The sequence below is a fragment of the Anguilla rostrata genome, chromosome 15, assembly GCF_018555375.3.
Source record: "Anguilla rostrata isolate EN2019 chromosome 15, ASM1855537v3, whole genome shotgun sequence".
Classification (NCBI taxonomy): domain Eukaryota; kingdom Metazoa; phylum Chordata; class Actinopteri; order Anguilliformes; family Anguillidae; genus Anguilla; species Anguilla rostrata.
The window spans coordinates 26578986-26601107 of record NC_057947.1 but is presented as its reverse complement, the minus strand read 5'-3'; the positions used below and the strand labels follow the sequence as shown (position 1 = coordinate 26601107).

Here is a 22122-nt window from a genome sequence, read left to right as displayed (position 1 = left end):
CGCAAAATCAATCCACCGGTGTGTTAGCAATTTAGACCAACAATCGCACTTGATCACAAGAAAAACGGCCCAATCAAACCCCACCTCAACAAACTGTTTCCGGATACCGCATTCACGTGATTTTCTCATGGCACTTGAGGAAGATGCAGAAGTCGGCTACTCAATTTAACAACGAAAATTAGCATACAATGAGCAATTACGAAACTATTTCAAAACATGTCCTGATGTTGTGGGAGTGAGTGGTTTTGAAGTCAGTGGCAACCGCTGGAAGAGAAACGGTGAGTAGGCCTGACGTGGTTGATTTGTCAGCCCATGGCATAGAGTTGGTTGTGCAGTGAAAATGAGAGTCCGCCAGGAAGGGGCGAAGGAGGAAAACAGGTGTGTGAAATGTGCTGTTCAGAAAGCATGTTGGACATACAACAACCAAACAAATTTGCAATTTACCAGCCAACCGACTAAATTCCATTGTCATGAAATAAACTGCAAATTGATTTTATTTAGTTCTTACTGTAATTACTAGCCTTGGGAGTTGAAACGTTAGCCATGTTTTATTGATTGAAACTCATGTAGGCTACAGTCTTATTTGTTGTGTTTTAACTTACTAAGCCAATGGTTCTTTGTTTTCAGAAAATGTAACATGGGCAGTACAATATTTCCAGATGTTTCAATGTTACAGTTTGCTTATGTCTCTCACTAGAACTGATTAAATAGGATTTTTCAATTTTACCGCCAAACATTCCTTTAATGGATGGCAAATTTCGTCGCTTTTTTAATAAAGGCCGTTTACGTTTGAAACGTTTCTGATTGCAGTTATCCCAGTAAAATAAATAAATTAATTAATTCATGAAAATGATTGAGGGACTGATGACTGCTGTCAAATAGGCTAGTATTTCAGGTTTCTGATTTGCCCTTGTTCAGTACGTTTGTCTCCACAGCAATTGCATTGCTCTGTCTGCACAAGGGTGGATATGACCCTGTTTGAGTGACACAGCAGGTCCACATGAACATGAGAGCCCGTGTTTCTCTTACCAGAGCAACCTGTAGGAGTGTAGCTTCAGTCTAAAAAAAAAAAAAAATCACAGATTAGTAGCAATTAGATTTAGTGTTTGTACTGGTGTATTGTTGAATATTTTCACATGTTGTATCTTCGTGTAAATATGGAATTCATTACCAAAAAACATTACATTATCAGCACTAACCCCTTTCAGGGTACAATACAATAGTAAGTATTATAGAGGTCCGAGTAACAGAATTAGTATTAACCCTGCTGATGGTGTTATGGAACAATGAGTATTGCAGAGAGTGCAGTAACAGAGTAACAGTATTAACCCTGCTGGTGGTGTTATGGAACAGTGAGTATTGCAGAGAGTGCAGTAACAGTATTAACCCTGCAGATGGTGTAATGGAACAGTGAGTATTGCAGAGAGTACAGTAACAGTATTAACCCTGCAGATGGTGTAATGGAACAGTCTGTGCTTTGTGGATTAGGATGAACGGAAGCATGCAGGCATGTGACTCAGCATCCTGACAGACTTCCTCCTGTAGGAAAGAGGTGGGAGGAGTGCGTTCATGTAAGAGGGAGTCTCAGCTGAGGGACTTTCTTGGGTGTGATGATTTGATCCAATGAATACAGTGCAGAGGCTGTGTGTATGTGCAGCACATTTATTTATGTTTGTTTGTAAAAGGCTGCGATTAGATGGATGTGACTTGAATCAAAATGTATACATTATTGAAGCTGCTGGGACTTTTTGAGCAGCAAAAAAAAAAAATTTTAATCCCAAAAACTTGCCAAACTGTCTGGAAGGTCCTGCCTGAAGTTTGAAACATTGTAACTTCTTTCCATGAGAGCTTTTTAGCAGTGTTATCTGAAAGTGTCCCTAGAAGAATTTCAGTGGTCAGGTGAACACTCTCTCTTCAAGGTATTTTTTTATTTAAAAACTAAAAAGCATTTTTCATGAAGCGTCAAATGTACTGACATGTAAAATAAAGCTTTAGCTTTTGTTATTCATCACAAGAATGCAAAAACATCAAAGATATGATGGCTGTTTGCAACCAATGACAAAGGCAGTTTCCAACGCACAACTGGTGGCCCAGTTCAATGCAATAATCACAGTGCCAGTGTTCGCTGCTGACTGACTGAGCATTGTTGAACAAACATAATGCCGTTTTCTTCAGCATCAATACACATCCTTCATTAGTGAAAAATATAATTTTCCCAAGTGAACAAAATGTGTCCTCTAAAACCCGAGCACACTTTATTGTGCCGAATTGAAGCAAAATAAGATACTTTGCATTTGTGACACTGATACGGTCATCATTTATAAAGAAGGAACATCCACACTGAAACCGTGTGCACTGAACCACTGTGTGTGGGGGAAACGATACCGTCCGCTCTCACAAAAAGACCACAACCACACATGCTCTCTGGTGAAACCGGTAGACCCCGTTTCTCTCTGTGTGTGAAGTTGAGTCATACTCTATATGCAGCCTCTTGGTGTGCACACTGGAGGAAGTGGGTGGCCCCCTGTCCTGTCAGTGCCGTCCTGCAAATAGTCCTTCAGTCACAGAGCGTGGGAATATGTGTGTGTGCATGTGTATGTGTGCTTGTGCGCACTTACACTTGCAACTGTGTGCATTTCTTTGCATGTGGGAAAAGCACAGAGTAAGAGTAACACACACTTACAAGATAAACATATGAGAACAGTCAATTGGGATATAACCCCTTTATACCTTTATGTGGAAGGAAGAAAAAAAAAACAGCTGAAATGTACACGAGACCTAAGCATTTAGAATGAGTGACAGTGGAGAGCTCAAATATGGTGTAGCACTACTCTCTGCACTCTCCCTGTGTGTGAAAGGGCTCAAGTCCTTTGTTCAAGGGAAGCTTATGCCATTCCCACAGATGAGGTGGTGTTTCTGGAGTCTGTAAAACCAGAGGGTTCTCGATTAGCGTTTTCAGGACTGGGACGTTCCACGACCATGTCTGAAAAAGGGCCTGGCTGCAGCTCTTTCTTGAATGAGGCGGAGCCACAATGCAAGTGTACCGCAAGCACACATGCACAGACACATGGGTGGACCGCTAAATAGCTGGAACTCCTATTTTTTAGCCTCACAATATTGAAAAACTGTTTCAAAGGGTTATTTCCCCCAGTGTTCCCTAAAATTAAAAAGACTTGTTTAAAAAAGTAGCATACAGTCAATGATGTTTATTTCCAACTCTCTGTTTACTTCACAGGGAGGCACAGTGGTTGCCTCACCGCAAGAATGTCCAGGGTTCAAATCCAGGCTGGGCCTTTCTGTGTGGAGTTCCGGTTTTCTCCCACGGTCCAAAGACGTGGAGGTAGGCTAATTGGAGACTCTGAATTGCCCGTAGGTATGAGTGTGTGAGTGAATGGTGATTGAATGGGGTGTGCCCTGTGACAGATTGATGTCCTGACCAGGGTGTATTCCTGCCTCTAATTTGGTAAATCTTTTCACTTCAGCCATGACATAACATTTTATAATTTCTCGAATGTACTGGTTAATAAGATTCTTGTTTAAAGTCAAAAATACAAAAGAATTCAACAAAAAAAAGCCTACGTTTCATTTTCATTTATTAGATTTATTTTTGGGAAGACAGCAGATGGCGCCATCACCACATCTTTCCTGGGTGGTCGTTCCTGATAACCTAGGGGCGTAACTATACAACTTGATGACAATACCATAGTGGTACTCTGAAAAACAATACAATTTCTCTGAATTTATAACAGTATGATACAATTAATGACTAATCACAATACGATGTCATTAGCTGCGATGTGAATGTGAACATTAGATTTGACAGATTCCCCCCCACCCCACCAACTCTCAAGAAATCACTGTAATAATAGTATACATTTCAATGTTAAGTGCCTTTAACTTCAGTGCCTCAATCTGCCTAAACAAGGTTTGCGATACAAATTATACATATCACAATGATGCAGTTGCATTGTGACGTTTGCCTTGCGATGCATTGATGCACCCGGTTTTATTACACATCCAACAATGATGCATGATGGGTAGAATTTGCCTTGTTTTCCTTGATAACACTTTGATAGGTATAAAAGTAACAAATAATACGGTGATTTTGGATATTCGCACTGTATTACTGAAATGTGTAACTGGTCTTTCCCCGTTTTATAAAATACATAGGGACCAAAGAAGCCCTGAAGCGATAATTTCACAAACACCTGTACACAATACTACTGTGGCAAACACGCCTGCCACAGGCCACCGAAGTGGCTTTCCTTGGGGCCCTCCAGCACAGAGACACAGGGAGATGATGTTCAAACAGTCCAGATTTTATTAACGAGGGTTTGGCAAGATGTTACAGCCAAAGTGAGCAGATGTAACCCAGTCATGACCAAAGCTCCCTGGTGTGGGTGGGGATGGCAGATTTAACCTGTGCGCAGTGATTACCTCACTACGCACAGGTGCAGCCACTCCTGTTCCTGGGTCCAATTAGCCTGGCCAATTATCTAATTCTTAACCAATTATCCAATTGGCCAGGTCTAATTAGCTTGACCCAGGGCAGGTGTGGCTGCTTAAACCAGCCATCCCCACACCACAACTACATATACACATTTTAATAAAATTAGCATTTTATTGAATACCGTGTGGTTTAAAACAAACTCACTAAAATGTTATGACACAATCCAATATAGATGATTTGAACAGTACACTACCAAAGCATGCATCCTACATACAGAAAACAACAGTGAGTGTCCCAAATCTAATTCTGTGGTTAAAAAGATAGAACTGCAAGTATTGCCTGAACATTCTGCATGTTCATGGCGTCCATGGAAACGTGCCCCACTGAAGATCCCTTAAATGATTGTAGAAAATGGCTAAAATATAAATGAATACGGAAACTATTCCATAAAATGAAAGAACAAGTCCAGGCAGTAATAAGATTACTCCATAAAATACAGCGCTTAGCATTTCTTTAAATATTTTGCACAGCACCTCAAATATTACTATAGTACGACAATCTGTGCCTGCCTATCTCCAAAGCTGTAGGAAAAAAAATCATAAAAATGTCACTCAAGTAATCCTGACAGATGACAGGAGTTCATAAATAATGAGTGGCTTCCTCTCCACATTTCCAATCAGTGCGAACAAAAAAAAAAAAGCAATTTCTGGGTAAAGCTACTTACATACTGAACAATGTACAGACTTCAACAACTGCAAAAGGTAAGCCACTGTGTAGTTTTATGCGACTTGACAGAGGAATTATTTTAACACCAAATGTTGACAGAAGCAGTGGAAATATGCATTTGAGCATAGTTGACATGCCAGTGAATATGCATCTTCAAACTTTAAAAAAAAAAAAAAAAAAAGCAAAAATAGGTGTCATTTTGGACACGTATGAAGGTGCCACATTCAGGAAAGAACCACGCTCAACATTTTTAGCAACAGTTGAAGCTAAAAGCCTGTGTGGTGCTCTGAGCAGGGCAGCTGGCTCTCTACCCTCCACCCATACTGCCAGAGCCTTGATTTCCAGTGCTCTGCCACTTCCTACATTGTGTTTCCAGTTCTAGTAGAGCGCTCTCTGCTTTTTCCCCTTCTGAATAAAGTGAAAATACACAGAAGCACCAGCTGGCTGGCACACCATCAGTGGAATGCTGTTATGTGCCGATGGAAGCCTTACTGTATATACCCTAGTCTAATGATTGACAAGTTATGTACAAATTACTTAGAGACTGCCAATCACAGCATCTTATTTCCATGCACTCTTTTAAAGAGTGCTGAATTGGACTGCAAAACCTCAAATCAGCGTACATCCTAAACAGAAGTGTATTGCACTCGTATTCCAGGCCCTTTGTTTAAAACACGGATCTACGGTAAGGTACTCCGCAGTTACATTCAGAAAAGACCTGTGATCGGTGTCTTGGTTTAACAATACCTATTTATGCCTTCACAGACAGGAGAGGTCGGCAGGAGAGAGCCTGTGCCACTGCTCAGAGCTGCCGTTTTGTTTGACCGTGAGCGCGTGCGGTCCTTCTACCCCACCTTTCCTTCATCCTGCCGTGTCGCATATTCTGCAGGTTTCAACCAACACGATAAAACTGAAACGAGTAACAGACTGGCGCCCATTCCAGGGAACACTGGTACATTCCGGTACAGAAGGAATCTTTACCCAGGTGTCTTTAAAAATTAAAAAATTAAAAATGTGCAACGAACGAGGAGAGCGAGAATACATAGCTTGATCTATTTAGCACATTTAACACAACACGAGTAGACAGACATTTTAATCCATGACGACATCCTGAGAGTCTTTAATCTTAGGTGAAGGCTGTTGAGCTCCAGTCGAGCAGCTGGACTGAAGCATATCTGGCGATATTTGTGGCCTTCAACAGCTTTCCAGTGGCTCCTGCTGGGGAAGAACAACTTTTTATAGTCATTACACACAACTTATTTTTGAAATGCAGCAATAAAACACTAATTTGGTCTTTGCAAACATTGAGCACAAGCACTAAGAATGTGTTCCTCAGATGGGAGATGAGAAGTTGTACTGCAGGGGAAAGGAAGTAATAAATGCAGTGTTTGATGGGTGATGCATAACCTAAGTTATTTGGGAAGGGTACAATAATTACTGTATGTCTGGTGAAATAAACAGCATTCACGCTTCAGGCTTGAAATTATTCTTACTACCACTGCATACTAACAATTTCAGTCGTTTACTATTTCAGTAGTGCTGGATGACACAAACTTGTTCGCTGCAGTATATGAGGTAAAATGAGGATTTACATCCGTTACGTGCTGTTGGCAGGCTTGTCACCATTAGTAGGAACTGCTAAAGAGTAAAAAGGGACAAGACAATTCTAAAAACCACTTTGCCATTTCCCTTCTGAAACCTGAAAAACTAGCATGAAAAAGTACAACTATTACACTAATAACTACCAATTAATAGTAGTTCTGTCTTGCCATTTTGATGCAAACTCCACATGAACAGTATAAAAAATGTTTTGAAATATTTGATCATTTTTAAATTACATTCTTTTTTGAAATTATACTGTAAACTAAATGTCAACATTTATCAGTGGCAATCTGTGGCACATGCACAGATTGTTTGATATATAGTTTGAAAAGGTTTAATATTAGCTAATCCTTTGACAGGTAGAAAAGTAACAAACAAATAATACGGTGTTTGAGGTGCAAGTTATCTGGAAAGGGAAGTCTATGTATGGTGAAATAAACAGCATTCAGACAGAATTGTTTTTACTTGCTACCGCCACAGGCTAACGATGTCAGTCATTTACTACTTGAATAGAGCAGGATGACACTGTGGTTCCTCGTTTGAAATATGAGTAGAAGAGGATTTACCTTGTGATGTCTCATTAGCTCCATCTTGATTACCAGCAGCATTTTCTAAATAGAAACAGCATGAAAGGTACACTAACTAGTACACTAATAACTGCCAATTCATAGTAGTTCTGTCTTGCCATTTTAATGCAAACTCAGCATGAACAGTATAAAAAATGTTTTGAAATATTTGATCATTTTTTAATTTACATTCATTTTTTAAATTACATTCTTTTTTGAATTTATACTGTTCCATTCCATAAACTAAATGTCAACATTTATCAGTGGCAATCTGTTCTTGTGGAACACACCAAGTTCTTCACAACCTTTCATCTCTATTGGAAATATACGATTAAATACAGGACTTACCATAGATTGGCTCAGCTTTGTCATCAATGGTATTATCCAGGGTTTCAGGAACAGTAAAACCATATTTGTTAGAAACAGTCATTTTCAGAATATACAGACCACCACCCCAGATTTGTTCATTTTTATTCCATCCAAAAAATGAATTTGTTCATGGCAATTTTTCCCCTTGCGATAAGTCCAGTTCTTAAACGTGTCATTGTGATTTACGGGAGAGCCATTTATGAGCACATGAAAAAGCCAAAGCTTCTGGGGCGAAGGCAGCAGGAGATGCACCATCACTTCATCTGACAAAAGCAACACACATGATGTGTACAGGCTGCCCTGTCGTACAGTAAGTGTTGAGTCCTGCAGCCTGGCTGGTCCTTTCTGATACGCATAGTGCATGTAGAGTAGAACTAGCCTTGCGATCGATGTGGAATATCAAAATGGTTTCAAAAAGGTTTAATATTAACTAATCCTTTGACAGGTAGAAAAGTAACAAACAGATAATAGTGTTTGAGGTGCAAGTTATCTTGAAAGGGAAGTCTATGTATGGTGAAATGAACAGCATTCAGACAATTCTTTTTACTTGCTACCGCTACAGGCTAACAATGTCAGTCATTTACTACTTGAATAGAGCAGGATGACACTGTGGTTCCTCGTTCTAAATATATGAGTAAAAACAGGACTTACTTTGTGATGTATCATTAGCTCCACCTTCTTTAGCAGCAGCATTTCCTAAATAGTAAATGGGTCATGAGAAAACGACTAGCATGAAAGGTGCAACTAGTACGCTAGTAACTGCCAATTCACAGTTCTTCTGTCCTTTTTTGCCATGTTGGGGTAAACTCAACATACAGTCACATGCAGTTTTTAATAAAGTAAAAGTCATTTTTAGAAAATACAGCTCACCACTCCACATTTTTTTGTCATTCTATAAAATAAAAAAAATATGCTTTGTACATATGACATCTTAGGAAACCCATAAAATTCCATCAGAATTAGTGGCAAAGGAAACCATCCTTTAGTGAATGTGCCCCTGATGTGTTTCCACAGCTTTATATTATTCTTCTTTTAAATTCTATATTCTGTTTATCAGTACATGAATCTAGGATGCATCACCCAGTCACAGCATTGTCTGTTGAGCATTACCTCTTGTCCCACAGCGAGTCCTCACGGATTCTGCAGAAAAACAATAAAGTTAATTACAAGACAAAATTTCTGCGCGATCATTTTATAAAATGTATGCTCGTGACCCAAATGTTTTTTTACAGTATATATGAAATGTCTGCAAGAAAGATAAAAATGCCTCACAATCTCTTTCTTTCCCCACAGAAAATGAGTTTGTGCCCAGCATACAATAGTCACAGGGCACAATGGACCTACCAGGCCAGTGTTTCAAACTAGCAGGATATTGCATCATTTTCAAATGCATTTTGAAAAGGCCCTTTATGAAATACGTGGAGCATCTTCATCTTATGAACAACACATTTTGCTGCTGTAGAGTGAACAATGTTCCAAAACATAAAAATCAACGCAAAGAGAGACTTAAGAACTAAGCAGCACTGTGTACAAGGTCTCTCTCCAGAGTAAGTACACTTTGCGATCTTGCTTCTTCATCAGTTTGTCAATACTGAATGCCTGATTAATATAATAAAAATATAATAGTCGTAACTAATTCATTGTTTCAAAGAAAAAGAGACCATGAAAGAAAACAGTCTTGGCGAAATGTCAGTCTATTGTCACATCGCGCCAGCGATAAGAGAATCTTGTGATTGCCCAATAGTCAGCAAAAGAACACCTGGATCAGACATTCTAATATATCTTCTGACAATACATATTACCTCCACTGTATATGTTTGTTTTTTGGGGAGAAAATACTTACTCATCAGTTGTTTTCTTTTCTTGAATGCAATTACCCCGATGGCGATGATGATGATGATGAGAAATAGCAAACCAAGAATAAGTCCAACTGGAGGTACTAAAGACAAAAGAAATTATACGCCACAATTAATTTTATGAATACAACTCTGAGTTGTAAACAGTGTTATGGATACAATTCTCATTAACTGTAAATGATTGCTTAATCACAACGATTGATATTAACAAAACAAATTATATTAATCTGTATAAATGCATATAAACAAATCCCATTGTCCTGCACCACCTTTATGGCTGCACATATGTATTACTGCACAGCATAACTCTCTAAAGGTAAAATGTTGGGAAAATAGCACTTTACTCCATCTGCTTACCTGGGCGAAATGGAACGACTGGGTCACTCAGAGCAAAGCTCACAGGGTTGCTGCAGTTACATATGTAAGCTTTTCCAACCTTGTCATCAGTCTTCTCAAGTTTCAAGGTTCCATCGGACTGCAGCAATTCTTCTTCACCCTTTCTCCAAGCACACTGAACTTTAACGGTGGCATCATTCTTACAGGACAATACGCACGTGGATTCATTGCAGTTCTCAACAATTCTTGGTTTGGAAACAGGATCTGTTGATCAAGCAAAGAACAGCTGTATCATAGATAATCTAAGCAACTGTCTACACTCCATTACCTTTCATAGCGCTAATCTGTAGAAGGCTGCCGATCTGAGCATGTGAATATTCAGTGTATGACTACTGCATTCATCAATGGAAAGAAATACTCGTCTGTCTGAATACTTGATTCAATGAGTTTATGTTAAATATGATTACGATGACGATACAGGGGTACAGAAGAGACAGCTTTACTTACCGAGTACCGTCAGCGTCCATCTTTTTGTAGCTTGAATGCCATTTACATCGGATGAATAAACTCCATTAAACGTTGAATTTAATTTTGTGATCCTCATTTCTCCTGTTTTTTCGTTCACAGTTGTGGAATTTCTGAACTGGCGATAAGCGTCAGTTTGCCCGCCCTCCCACTCGATTGCTTTGTCATCCCCATGTTTCCAAACGATGCGGGTGAGTGAGGCAGACAACGAGCCGGGGGATAATGTGATTTCTCCTCCTTTCTTTCCATACAGTTCATCACCTAAGGAAGGGGTTGTGTACACGTCATGCAAAAGCATTTCTGTTACAGGACATATATGCGTACGTTTGTAGCACTTTCTTGTATTTAAAGGTGAAGCACCTCACTTAAACAGCAAGGATGGAAACAAGCAGCGTCAAACTTTACGTGGCAAATCTTAACACACAGGATGCCATTACAACACTTTTCCTCATTGTGTGCGCAGAATTGTCATTGCATACACATCCACAAACTAATTCACTTAAGCACAGAGATTAATTAATAGGCCAACTATCAAGATTCCAATAAATGATGTGTGGGAATTGCCTCAAGTAATTATATTTTTACAATCAAAACACACAATGGTGACGTGTGCTGAAGTCACTGGCTAATTGTATCAACAATCCAGAGGATAAACATGTATATACAACTCTATTTTAGATGAGATTAGTTTACATTTTATTGTCAAATTTCTCTGAATTTTGTTCTGTATCACAAGCCATACTCCCTTTCATACACAGGGGGCCAGACACATTGGTATGCTGAAATGACAAACAGATGTAGGCTAGCACTTTTCATTAATGAAAGATCAATCACTTTGTCAAAGGTATTAAATCTGTTATAGCCTATTATTTCTTTCGTTTACATAGCAAACTGTTATGCCACAGTCGGGTAAGATATAATAGCCTACAAATACAACCAACTTTCTGAGCCTCTTTCTCCAAGCCAATAAGATGACCGTACTACGTTGTAGCTCAGAAGTTAAGGCATGCGAAGATTTATGTAGGCTAGACCTTAACCTTTAATGATAATTCGTTAAATGGGACAACAATTTTCATAGCCTTCCATTTGCCCAGTTACTGCTATATTTCCGCATATGCTGCCTTGTAGTGACAAAAGGGAGTTGCCCCTTTGTAGTCAAAGCTATCGTCGGTCTACGTTAGCTAGCCTTGCTAGCTACATGGTTATAGCTAACCGCATTACTTTAAATTCGGCCGTATATAGTTTTAAATTCTACAATAACGTGCGATCCCGCACACACATAACATACACGTGCCATTTGTCGCTAGTGGTTGTCTAGGTTGGCCTAGATATTTTCAAGAACAGGCCCGAACACTGAACATTATCCTTATGTGACCGTTGATTTCCGTAGCTGACTCCTGTACATTTATAGTACAACTCACCTGCTGCTAGAAGTAGAATCGATGATGGCAAAACATATAACAAGTAAACGACTTTAACTTCCCTGGTAAGCATCGCTGTTCTGTCCGTACTGTCTACTGATGTTCTTATCGATAAACTAATCCAAGTCGCTAGCCGTAGCAACTGCTTGTCCTCCCAACCAATTTCTTCTCAAAAACGAAACTGAAACTTTTCGTCGACGTCTACTGCTTTGTTAGTCTAATTGTGAAACAAAAGGTAATGTAAATGGGGGTTAGCGATATCGTAAAAATAAAACACGCTTAAAACGACAAATTGTAAAAGTTGCCGTTATTTTCCCATGTAAATAAAAGTACATAAAGCACAATTCGTAGCCGCTATTTCCAAAGTTCATGGGTCGTAGACATGCGTGTTAGATGGCGGTGCAAGTCCTGTAACGCCGAAGTAGGAAGCAAGGCTCATTTGCATTTCAGCAACAGCTTTAGAACATTAATAGCCTCAGCGGAACGAGTGAACGAGTAGGCCTATGACGTAATTTAGCTAGCTAGTATCATTATCGTAATAAATGTTAAACAACATAATCACGTTTAAAGAAAAAAAGGGGGTTGAGGGAGAGGGCCTCATCACTACTCTTAAAATATTTCAGAGCGTACCATTAGATTGAAGTTTTTTTGTATTATTTCTTTTGATCATATTACCATAAATACGCCGTTATCTTTTAAATAAAGAGAGGGATGGTTGAATTTGTACATATTTAGCTCCATGTATAAAATGTGTTGCCATAATCAGAATTTGATTAGTCTATTAAAAAATACATTCGTGTCCTTCACTCCAAAATATACATTTTCCCTAGTAATATGTTCCTCATCGCCTTGATCTTAAGCTAGTCTGAAATACTGTCGCAGAAAGCCTGGGGCTATAACCAAAATACAATTTAAAAAAATGAATTTTGGTGTTAATGTCGCTTTGTACCTTATATTGGGGAAACGGTAATCTAATTATTTATTTAATGTAGATTTGTCTAAAGAAAATTAAGCATATTTTCACAGTCAGCGTTATGAATCTTGTCATCAATGGATTTCAAAATAAGTTTTATTTTGCGTTCAGAAGTCAATGTGGAACTCATAGACCGTGTAACTCCAATGTTTTGCACTCGCACTGCAGACATGAGCAGTACAAACCTACTTCCAGGACTTCACAGCTTTGGTTGGATGGGGGTGTGCTTTCGTGTCTCTAATGTGCATGTTTCTGCTTTAGCGGCTAGCCTATAGCTCTCGAACAACCTTGGCTGAGTTTATTCATAAACATAAACCACAGAACATAAACCCACTATTCACGTGCTGTATGCCTCGACTGACAGGTGTGATACCTCTGGAAAGGACGGACAAGTGCTGTGCCTTCAAAAATCCATGCATTGTGTAGTTGCATTTAAATTAGAAAGGTGCTTCAAATGATTATGGCAGTGTCACAAGAACCCACCTGTAGTGACACGTGGTTATGTACCAGCTTTGTAAAAAATGCAGGTCGACAGATTATTTGCATACAATTCCTGATTTGCATAAATGTACAGAAATGTGCAGAAATCCTTTCTAGGGTGCCATCTTTTTATTATTATTAAAAAAGACTTCCCAAATTGTCCCAGTTGCCTTTTTCTCGTTTTTCTGATTAATGGCAGAAATATTCATAGTGAAGCACTGATAGCCTGTTTGTAAATGGCACTATACAAAGCTAAGACTGACTGCTTGATACCCAGCATCCCTAACTTGCTCTGATTGGCACAGTACATTGACAAGCTACAAATTCAGCCTGTGTAAACTCCAGAGTAAATGGAATCATGACTTTTTGCAGTTATATGAATAAAATGATTAAATAAAATCAGGGTACTGCCACAGTGTAGTACTGTACCCTCCTGGAAACTGTCTTCATGGCCGAAACCAGATTTTGGCTGCATTCTTGTAATTTACTAAATAATCTGTCTGCTCTAAGTCTGGTCATAACAAACCTTCTGATCTTCATCTGATGCGGATCACACCAGTGAAATGGATTATCTATGTAGATCTGATGCAAATCTTATCTACCATAAAGTGACCTGTGCCTGACACTGGAATCAATACATGGAACACATTAGGGGGGTTTGCCAGCAGAAATATGAGTAAAAATAAAAAATAAAAAATTTAGACACAGGTTTAGATTTTGCAGTGTGTTCAAATCTAACACGACTCTAGTTTAAATATTTATTTTGAGTTATTTTCACAATGTGCTCGGGCGTTATGGCCAGATGGTTTGTGGTCCCTGTTTTTAGTTCCATCAGATTTCTAGAAGTTTGCCCACTTGGACGAAGAAGTCAAGCAACCACCCAAACTCTCCAAAGTCTACGTGACAATGACAGCCATTAACTGAAAGGGAGGGTCCTCTTCCACCACAAGGGCCTGATTCAGTGCTCTATCCACGACCCATCTCAGGTGTGATTGGTACTAGTAAAACATGGCTTTTTACTGTGCATTGGAGAATTCTTTTGTGTTTATTCAATGTCTTTATTACAGAAGAGTACACTACTATGAGCCATCACTGACCACCATGTATTACTGCAGGGGCTTATACTGGAGTACACTTATTCCTATTGTTATCAGTAGGAGGTAATGCATGGCTCCTAGCTGAGGCTGAACACAAGTATTGACTTTAAGGGGCAGTTCACACAAAAATGAAATTAAGGTTTGTTTCCACCAACCCAGAGTACTATCTATCCATTCAGATAGTTTTGCTGAGATGTGACGGGTTTTCTAGATATCCGCTGCAGCTCACCCTGATACAACGGACCTGAACATATCCATATTTGTGCGGAACACAATGCACAAAAAATGTACATTTAAAAAATTCCACAGCAACATGTCTTTCCAAACATAAAGCCACGGTTACTCAAGAACATCCACAGAGCTTAATTTGTTCTATCGAAGCACGCCAACTGGTCATTTACAAGGCTCTTCTCTTACCACCTTTACTTTGTGTGAAATTAACATCTTGTCAAGTTCACATTTCAGCTGCAGTCCTTTATTGACCTGAATTCCATTTATGCGGTAGTCAAAGCTCACAGTATCAGTTGCCCAAGGAATAATAAACATAACAGTGGCATAAACAAGACCAGGTCAACACCTAGTATATGGCTGGACCTAACAGACGTGATCCGGCTGACCAATGGTGTAACTTCATAACTCGGCTGACCAATGGTGTAACTTCATCACTCAGTCACTCACTCAGTCACAGGCATTCCTGTTTGTAGGGCTGGCCCCGCTGTTGTGGTCCAGCCAAAAATGGTGGTACAAAAGCTAACGTGAACAAGACAGCAAGCAAACAGCAACAGCAAGCAGCAGCAGTTTGGACAATTAATAATAAATAAAAACATTTAAACTATTGCCAAAGTCTTGTAACAAAGAAAATGAGGACAAGACTAGTAATCATGATAATATGCTCCCATGATATATCAAAGCATACAACGGAACATCGAAGAAAGCTTCAGTTCTCCAATATAGCAACTTACTTCCTTGAGAAAAAAAATAAAACCTTTTTTTTCACTTTTTTTGTAATCATGTTTTGACAAAATGTACTGAAACAGAAAGGAGATCACACAAATCATAATACCTCATCCCGACTCCAAGGACATTGCCTTGTGCACATTAGGGTTTTTTTTTTTTCCTCCAAAAATGCGAACGCATGCTATAACATACTGACTGCATTTACATCAGGATGAAGCACAAACACTTTCACAGGCTCAGAATATTTTTTTAAATGCGGTTACATCCATGCTTGCTTTAGAACGGTAAGGAAGAGAAGGTCATTTTACCATAATTTTCATTTTTTATTTTTAACTCTGTATTGGCCTACAAATATAAAAGTGGAACCACTCTCAATAGGTGATTCTGTTTGTCAGTGTGATTGAGACCCCCCCAAAGAGGATAGTGTCATCACCTAGTGCCACAGAACATAGTGTATGTGTACTTGCATATTGCACCTAGGTACGCCTCTAAGCCACTTGCGATTAGAGAATCTGCTAAATAAATACAATATAAAATAATAATTATAAACAATATCGTGGCATTTATGAATTGCCCCTTTGAATATTTAGTGCATTTTTACATCCCAATATTTCCTGACTGTATGGTTTTCTTAAAGACTTTCTGTCTGTAGTGTGTATTCCTGTCGCAGTGTTGCTTTTCGGAGCTTTGGTCATAGTGTTATTTTCGGTAGTGCCTTCACCATGAGCGGTGCTTTCCATAGCTTCTTCGGCCACGGTTTTATTTTCGGTACCGTCATTGCTGTCATGGTGTTGCAGAAGGTTGTTTCCTGTAGTGCCTCTGACATGTTCTCCTTATAAACTGTCAACACTGCAACTTGGAGGAACTCTGTGTGATTAGTTATGCTTTTTCAGAACATAGTGAGGTCACTAGTGTTTGACCTAGTGCAGTGTTCGAATTACGGCGGGGATTTCCCATCAGTGGCGTCACTAGACACCAACCCTATATTTCCCACTGATGGGAAATATATTGTAATATTTACGATTACAGGTAAGAAGGATATATAAATGTTTCGACTCCCCCAACCTGTTGTTTGTACCTCTTTTGGGGGGGGGGTCCATGTTTTAATTAGGGGGGTCAGACCCCCTGAACCCTCGCTGTAATTCGAACACTAACCTAGTGTTTTAGTGTTTCACCTTGCCTGAAGCCTCTCTCTCTCTCTGAGTGAGTGTGTGCGTGTGAGGGTGGCTCTGTTGAGAGAGTAGTGTTTTCATCTTCTTTCTTTTCTCTTCCTCTTTGCTATAGTTCTTTCTTTCCTTTTCTCCCTCATTGCACTGCTTTTATTGTTGTTTCAATACAGTAAATCGAAAGGTAGGAACTGCCCAGCGCGGCAGTACAGGGTTGGGGAATGGAGTCCCGCCCTGACGGGGGAACGCAACCCCTTTCCCTTCGCAATGGTTTTCAATGCGTCCCTGAGGCGGGCGTAACTATCGAAGAGATACTCATGGCAGTGGGAGAACAAGTAGGGCATGATAGTATCGACTCGGCATCGAGAATGAATAAGGCTGTAGTTGTGTTTCTAAAAACCGAAAATCTCTTCAGTCAGATGATTGAAAATGGTCTCTGGGTGAAGGAGACGTTCGTGCAAATAACGCCGCTGTCAGCACCGGCCACAAAAGTAACCATTTCAAATGTTCCACCTTTTAGTAAGAACGGGGCGATTGAGAAGGAACTAAATAGATCTGGTAAGTTTGAAATATTAAAAATGATTCCACTCGAGTGTAAAAATTCTGCGCTAAAACATGTTCTGTCTTTTCGCAGACAAGTATTTATGTTTTTAAGCTCGCCCACAAAAACATTAGATGTTTCGTTCCGTGTAAGTCATGGAGAAACATCATATATGGTATATGCAAGCACTGACAGCTTACGCTGTTTTGAGTGTGGCAATATAGGCCATAAAAGATTTGCTTGTCTGCATAAGGAAAAAGAGGGAGAGAAGGGTCGATCGACGGGAGAACAAACACGGAGTGATAATGGGTCGGCTACAGGGAGTAGGCCCACGGTAGTTACAGAGAAACCATTTTCTGGAGACTCCGTTGAGTCCGTAGACCCGGGAGAGGGACCTTCCTCTGCACAGGAGGTGAATACAGACCCGGGCGAAGTACTGTCAGTACAGGAGGAGAGCACTGACCCGGGCGAGGGTCCCTGCTCGGTACAGGAGGAGAGCACTGACCCGGGCGAGAGTCCCTGCTCGGTACAGGAGGCGAACATAGACCCAGGCGAGGGTCCCTCCTCAGCACAGGAGGTAAGTAAAGATTTACTGGGCTTGGAGCATTTAAAACAAGTTGACAATGAGAGGGAGGGAAATAACGTGTTAATCGTGGAAGGGCAGAGTAGTAGTGGTGGGCAGGACAATTGTGATACACAGGGTAAGCGGGGGGTACAACAAAGTTCAGACAGAATGCAGGAAACGGTAGAGGTTGCGGATGAAACAATGGAAGAAGAGGATAGGTGGTCAGAGGGTTCTGATACTTCTTGTAGTCAGACAAACGAAGGGAGTTTGTACTCGGTCGACCAAATTAACGCGTTCCTGGATAAAACTAAGGGAAAGACGGTAGAATTAGAGGATTCTTCCCCGATCTCGACAAGTTCGTTCTTTCGGCTATAAAGGCACAGAAGAGCGTTGGTTACAATGTCCTTGATAGGCAGAAACGTTTTCGCTTGAAGAAACACTTAACAACTATTCGGAAGGGGAAAAGTGTTAACGCTACTGGCTACTAAGGGTTAAATCGTTTAAAAAACTTAAATACACATGGGTTTGTGGCTAGTTTCTTTACGTTTTCTTTTCCCTTTGTTTGTCTGTTCTTTCTCTACTCCTTATAAGTCTATGGAGGTTTTAAGGATAGGATCTTTAAATGTAAACGGAGCTAGAGATAAAGAGAAACAGGCATTGTTATTCGAGTATATTGAAATGAAACAAACGCATTTAACTTTTTTATAAGAGACGCATAGCGATAAAAACAATGAAGCCGAGTGGGGATATTTTGGCCCCTTTCTGAAGCCCTTAAGATTCATTCATCTTTTGGTAAAAGGTAAATGAACTGTGGGAATAGAAGCTTGTTCGAGATCAGGTGTACATTATTTCACCCGTAAAAAATGAACATCATTTTTAAGCAAATCTACTGTATGTTGGTTGCCACATATGCAGGTGTTTATTAATTCTTTCTTGATGTTCACCAGCTTCGGAAATGAACAGGTTAAATAACCTTGTATCCTGGATCTTATTCCCATTCACTTATCCAAATCACCCAAGGGTATATTGCACACTAGTGTATTGTTATGTACAATGCCACATTTGTCACATAGTAAGATACTTTTCACAGTTAGCCAAAATAACTGGAACTGAAAACAGAATAATATTTCTGCCACTCCCAATGACTAGTGATTTCTGAAAATACCTGTAGTTACCTCTCTCAATAGTGACAGATACATTAAGCCAGTGACATCAGAGGGCAGCAGTGTAGTATAATGGGTAAGGTTGTACCCTTGAGCAAGGTACTTAACCTGTATTGCTTCAGTATATATCCAGCTGTATAAATGGTCATGTAAATGCTACGTAAAAGTTGTGTAAGTCGCTCTGGATAAGAGCGTCTGCTAAATGCCTGTAATGTAATCTAATTTAGGTGAGCTGGCATACTGAAACAAAAGCCGCGTTTCCACCGCAGGAACTATACCCCGGAACTAGGAACCTTTTGAGGAACTCGGTGCGTTTCCACCGCAGGAACTAGGGTCCAAATTTAGTTCTGGGGGCTTTGTTTTACCCCCCAAAACGTTCCTGCTCGGGGGGTAGTACTTTCCGAAAGTACAGGAACCTTTTGGGTGGAGCTTGCAGCGCTGAACATTTCTGATTGGTCGAGTACTCGTAGCATTTGTGTTGTATTTATTTTCCGCCATTACCCGCCATGTTTGAAAATATGCAGCGGCAAACCAATTTATTTTCATAATAACTTCAAATCAAACTTGTATGTTATGCGGCGCAGTAGCCTACTTTTGGTTATAGCCTGTCAACGTCTTGGAATTATAACGTGTGCTCTTCTGTTCTTTTCTTGCTTTAGTATTCGTTTTATAAAATGCTAAGCATTCGTGCTGGGACAGCATATTACGTAGGCTACCAAAACATTCAAACGGATTAATTCGGTTGCTGAATATTTTCTTCCGGATTTCTTTGTTTCCACCGCGGTCTAAAGTCCCGCAAAGGTTAGGCAAATTAGCCCATTGACGTATGAAAAAGCCACGTTGTCCTCGGTTCATCTGTCCTATGATTTCTTCTGTAACCCCATACTACCACCGAAGTAGCCTACATTATTTTCTAATAACCGGGACAGCCCGGAGGGGTTTATTCCACTTATATACAACAGGTTACCAACAATGGCTATATATGGTTACTTTTGTATTTATTGATTTTTATCGATTTCATCACCTGAAATTGAAATATTCTTCTGCAGCCATTTGGGCATATTTTACCGTTGTCAAGCAAAACTGTCGTTGGTAGTTGAACTTGGACCGTTGTTATGCAACAAATAGGATATAACAGGCCAAACAGTCAGATTGTAACTGTTTTATATTTCCTCTCAAACACATTCATTATGTTTTTATGCGAACATTCACTTTCATGTCTTGACATCCGAGGCGACAGAATGCATTCACTTTCCACAAATAACTGGCAACAACAGCAGAAAACATGCACACGTTGTAAACAATTTGCTGTTGAATTGATTACTTTCTCATCGTCAATTCCATATAGGCTAATCGCAAAATGAGAAGAATAGAACGAAAACTCGGACTTGCGTGAAAATTTAAATTAGCAGTGGTACAACCACCGTTTGCTTTCCTTCAAAATTACTGCTATCCGAGTAGCGAAGTGTGCCCTCCAGATGCGAACCATGCACCATAAATTAGTCCATAGTCTTCCTGGTCTTTTTGTGGAATTGAAGAATGGCAGAGTAAAATTACGGCAGTCTGAAAAAGCAAAAGGGACGATTACTAGAATTAACCTGTTATTTTACCCTGACAAAAAAGTGCAGAAGGTGATTTCCGATTTACTTTTACTGTATCACCAATGTAAATTACGCAACTACCGCATACCTCACATAACTGTATCAAACGTTTTGAGTCAATTACAATGGGCTAACAAAGAAAATCCGGAAGAAAATATTCAGCAACCGAATTAAACCGTTTGAATGTTTTGGTACGTAATATGCTGTCCCAGCACGAATGCTTAGCATTTTATAAAACGAATACTAAAGCAAGAAAAGAACAGAAAAGCACACGTTATAATTCCAAGACATTGGCAGGCTATAACCAAAACTAGGCTACTGTGCCGCATAACATACAAGTTTGATTTGAAGTTATTATGAAAATAAATCGGTTTGCGGCTGCAGATTTTTAAACATGGCGGTTGAATAAAACACTGCAAGTAGTCGACCAATCAGAAATTTTCAGCGCTTGCGCCCCACCCCAAAGGTTCCGGTACTTTTGGAAAGTACTACCCCCCGAGCAGGAACTTTTCTGGGGGTAAAATAAAGCCCCCGGAACTAAATTTAGACCCTAGTTCCTGTGGTCGAAACGCACTGAGTTCCTTAAAAGGTTCCTAGTTCTGGGGTAAAGTTCCTGCGGTGGAAACACGGCTGATGTGTGGAGGGAGAGACACCCAGGTGTGAAGCTCTATACCTGGACCAAGGTATTAGATGAAAGGGTGTGTAATGGACATACCAGAGAAGGGCGCAGAGACAGAAGTAGCGGTGCAAAAGTTAGGAGTTTATTGTTCCCATCACAGGTTGACCACAAAAAAATGTCTCAAACCAACAAGGGAAAAAAACCAACATGTACATAAAAAATTAGAAAGAAAAAAAAAGAAGTATGAAATGCTCAAATAACAAAATGTCTCTAGATCTGCTCTTGCCTCTTAAAATACAGAGATCTAAAATACAGCAGATTAGCAATTATGGAACCTTTTAGCTTAACAGACTCACACCATGGCGCCCCAAAACAAGACAGACCAAGGGGGCCAAAATACTCATTTATATAATGGTGGCCAGCACCAAAATACAGAAAAAAAGTGACATAAATATGTATAATAGCTATAACAGGTATTTGAGGAATGACAACAAAATATACATATAATAGTTAATATTGGTATTGCATTTGTTGACTAATAATTTTAAAAGAAAAAAATGCATACATTTTAATAATAATTTTAAGATGACCATGGGTCTTGTGGTCCCCTCGGGCCATGGATGCAGTGGACTGATCAGCCCTCCCACTAGGAACCAAATAAATGTTCCTTGTTTCCGCCCGCAACCCCTTTTGCGGCGGACCCGTCTGCAGGAATGAAACTTAAACACAGGTAATACAAATAATACGGTACAATTACATTATGGTAAACCTAACGTTAAACTAAGTGCATGCACTCACTTAATAAAACGAAAGTAAATAAAGGATTGTGAAAAACAGAAACCGTGTGGCGAGTTATTTTAAATGATATGTATAAATGTACTTGGAAATGTATGATAAATGGGGTGAATTGGGCTTAGCGCAGCGACCTGTCTGTGTGACTCGCTCTGCAGCCATCACAGGGTGCGAGCAGCACGGTTAGACAGAACATACGTGAGTAAGGCAGTGTGCAATAGCGTTTTAGCTGCCCATCTTTTCCCAACCAGTTTCTCAGATCACCGTTTTATCATGGTAAACCTAACAGTCCTGCATACTGCTCTGCAAAATTGTAT

At 39.8% G+C, this 22122-nt stretch overlaps 2 protein-coding genes and 2 long non-coding RNA genes across 6 annotated transcripts in view; 2 read left to right on the top strand and 2 right to left on the bottom strand.

Moving 5' to 3' along the window:
- The first annotated feature begins 62 nt into the window (after positions 1-62).
- On the top strand, positions 63-10494 carry LOC135240901 (uncharacterized). Of its 2 annotated transcripts, none has more exons than XR_010325826.1 (3): positions 63-278; positions 3236-3340; positions 9007-10494. It is a non-coding gene; the product is annotated as an uncharacterized LOC135240901 (long non-coding RNA). The 2 variants fall into 2 exon arrangements; XR_010325825.1 differs by lacking the exon at positions 9007-10494 and adding an exon at positions 3600-4221.
- The window catches only part of LOC135240899 (uncharacterized), a 27541-nt gene continuing 10776 nt past the window's right edge, over positions 5358-22122 (bottom strand). The window contains exons 7-13 of one of the 2 annotated variants that reach the window (XM_064310932.1): positions 10413-10691; positions 9927-10169; positions 9557-9652; positions 8824-8853; positions 8365-8409; positions 7693-7707; positions 5358-7389 (exon numbers count right to left, since the gene is read on the bottom strand). In XM_064310932.1, coding sequence (XP_064167002.1) covers positions 7280-7389; positions 7693-7707; positions 8365-8409; positions 8824-8853; positions 9557-9652; positions 9927-10169; positions 10413-10691 — 818 coding nt within the window. In that variant the 3' untranslated portion in view covers positions 5358-7279. Of the gene's footprint in view, positions 7390-7692; positions 8410-8823; positions 8854-9556; positions 9653-9926; positions 10170-10412; positions 10692-22122 lie in introns of both variants that reach the window. The other variant, XR_010325823.1, reaches the window with a different exon arrangement.
- LOC135240900 (lymphocyte function-associated antigen 3-like) overlaps positions 14855-22122 on the bottom strand; it is a 26112-nt gene continuing 18844 nt past the window's right edge. Inside the window, exon 8 of the transcript XR_010325824.1 lies at positions 14855-16533. The gene's annotated coding sequence lies outside the window, so the exon portion shown is untranslated. The remainder of the gene's footprint in view (positions 16534-22122) is intronic.
- The window catches only part of LOC135240902 (uncharacterized), a 3817-nt gene continuing 3401 nt past the window's right edge, over positions 21707-22122 (top strand). The window contains exon 1 of the long non-coding RNA XR_010325827.1: positions 21707-22015. This is a non-coding gene — a long non-coding RNA (uncharacterized LOC135240902). The remainder of the gene's footprint in view (positions 22016-22122) is intronic.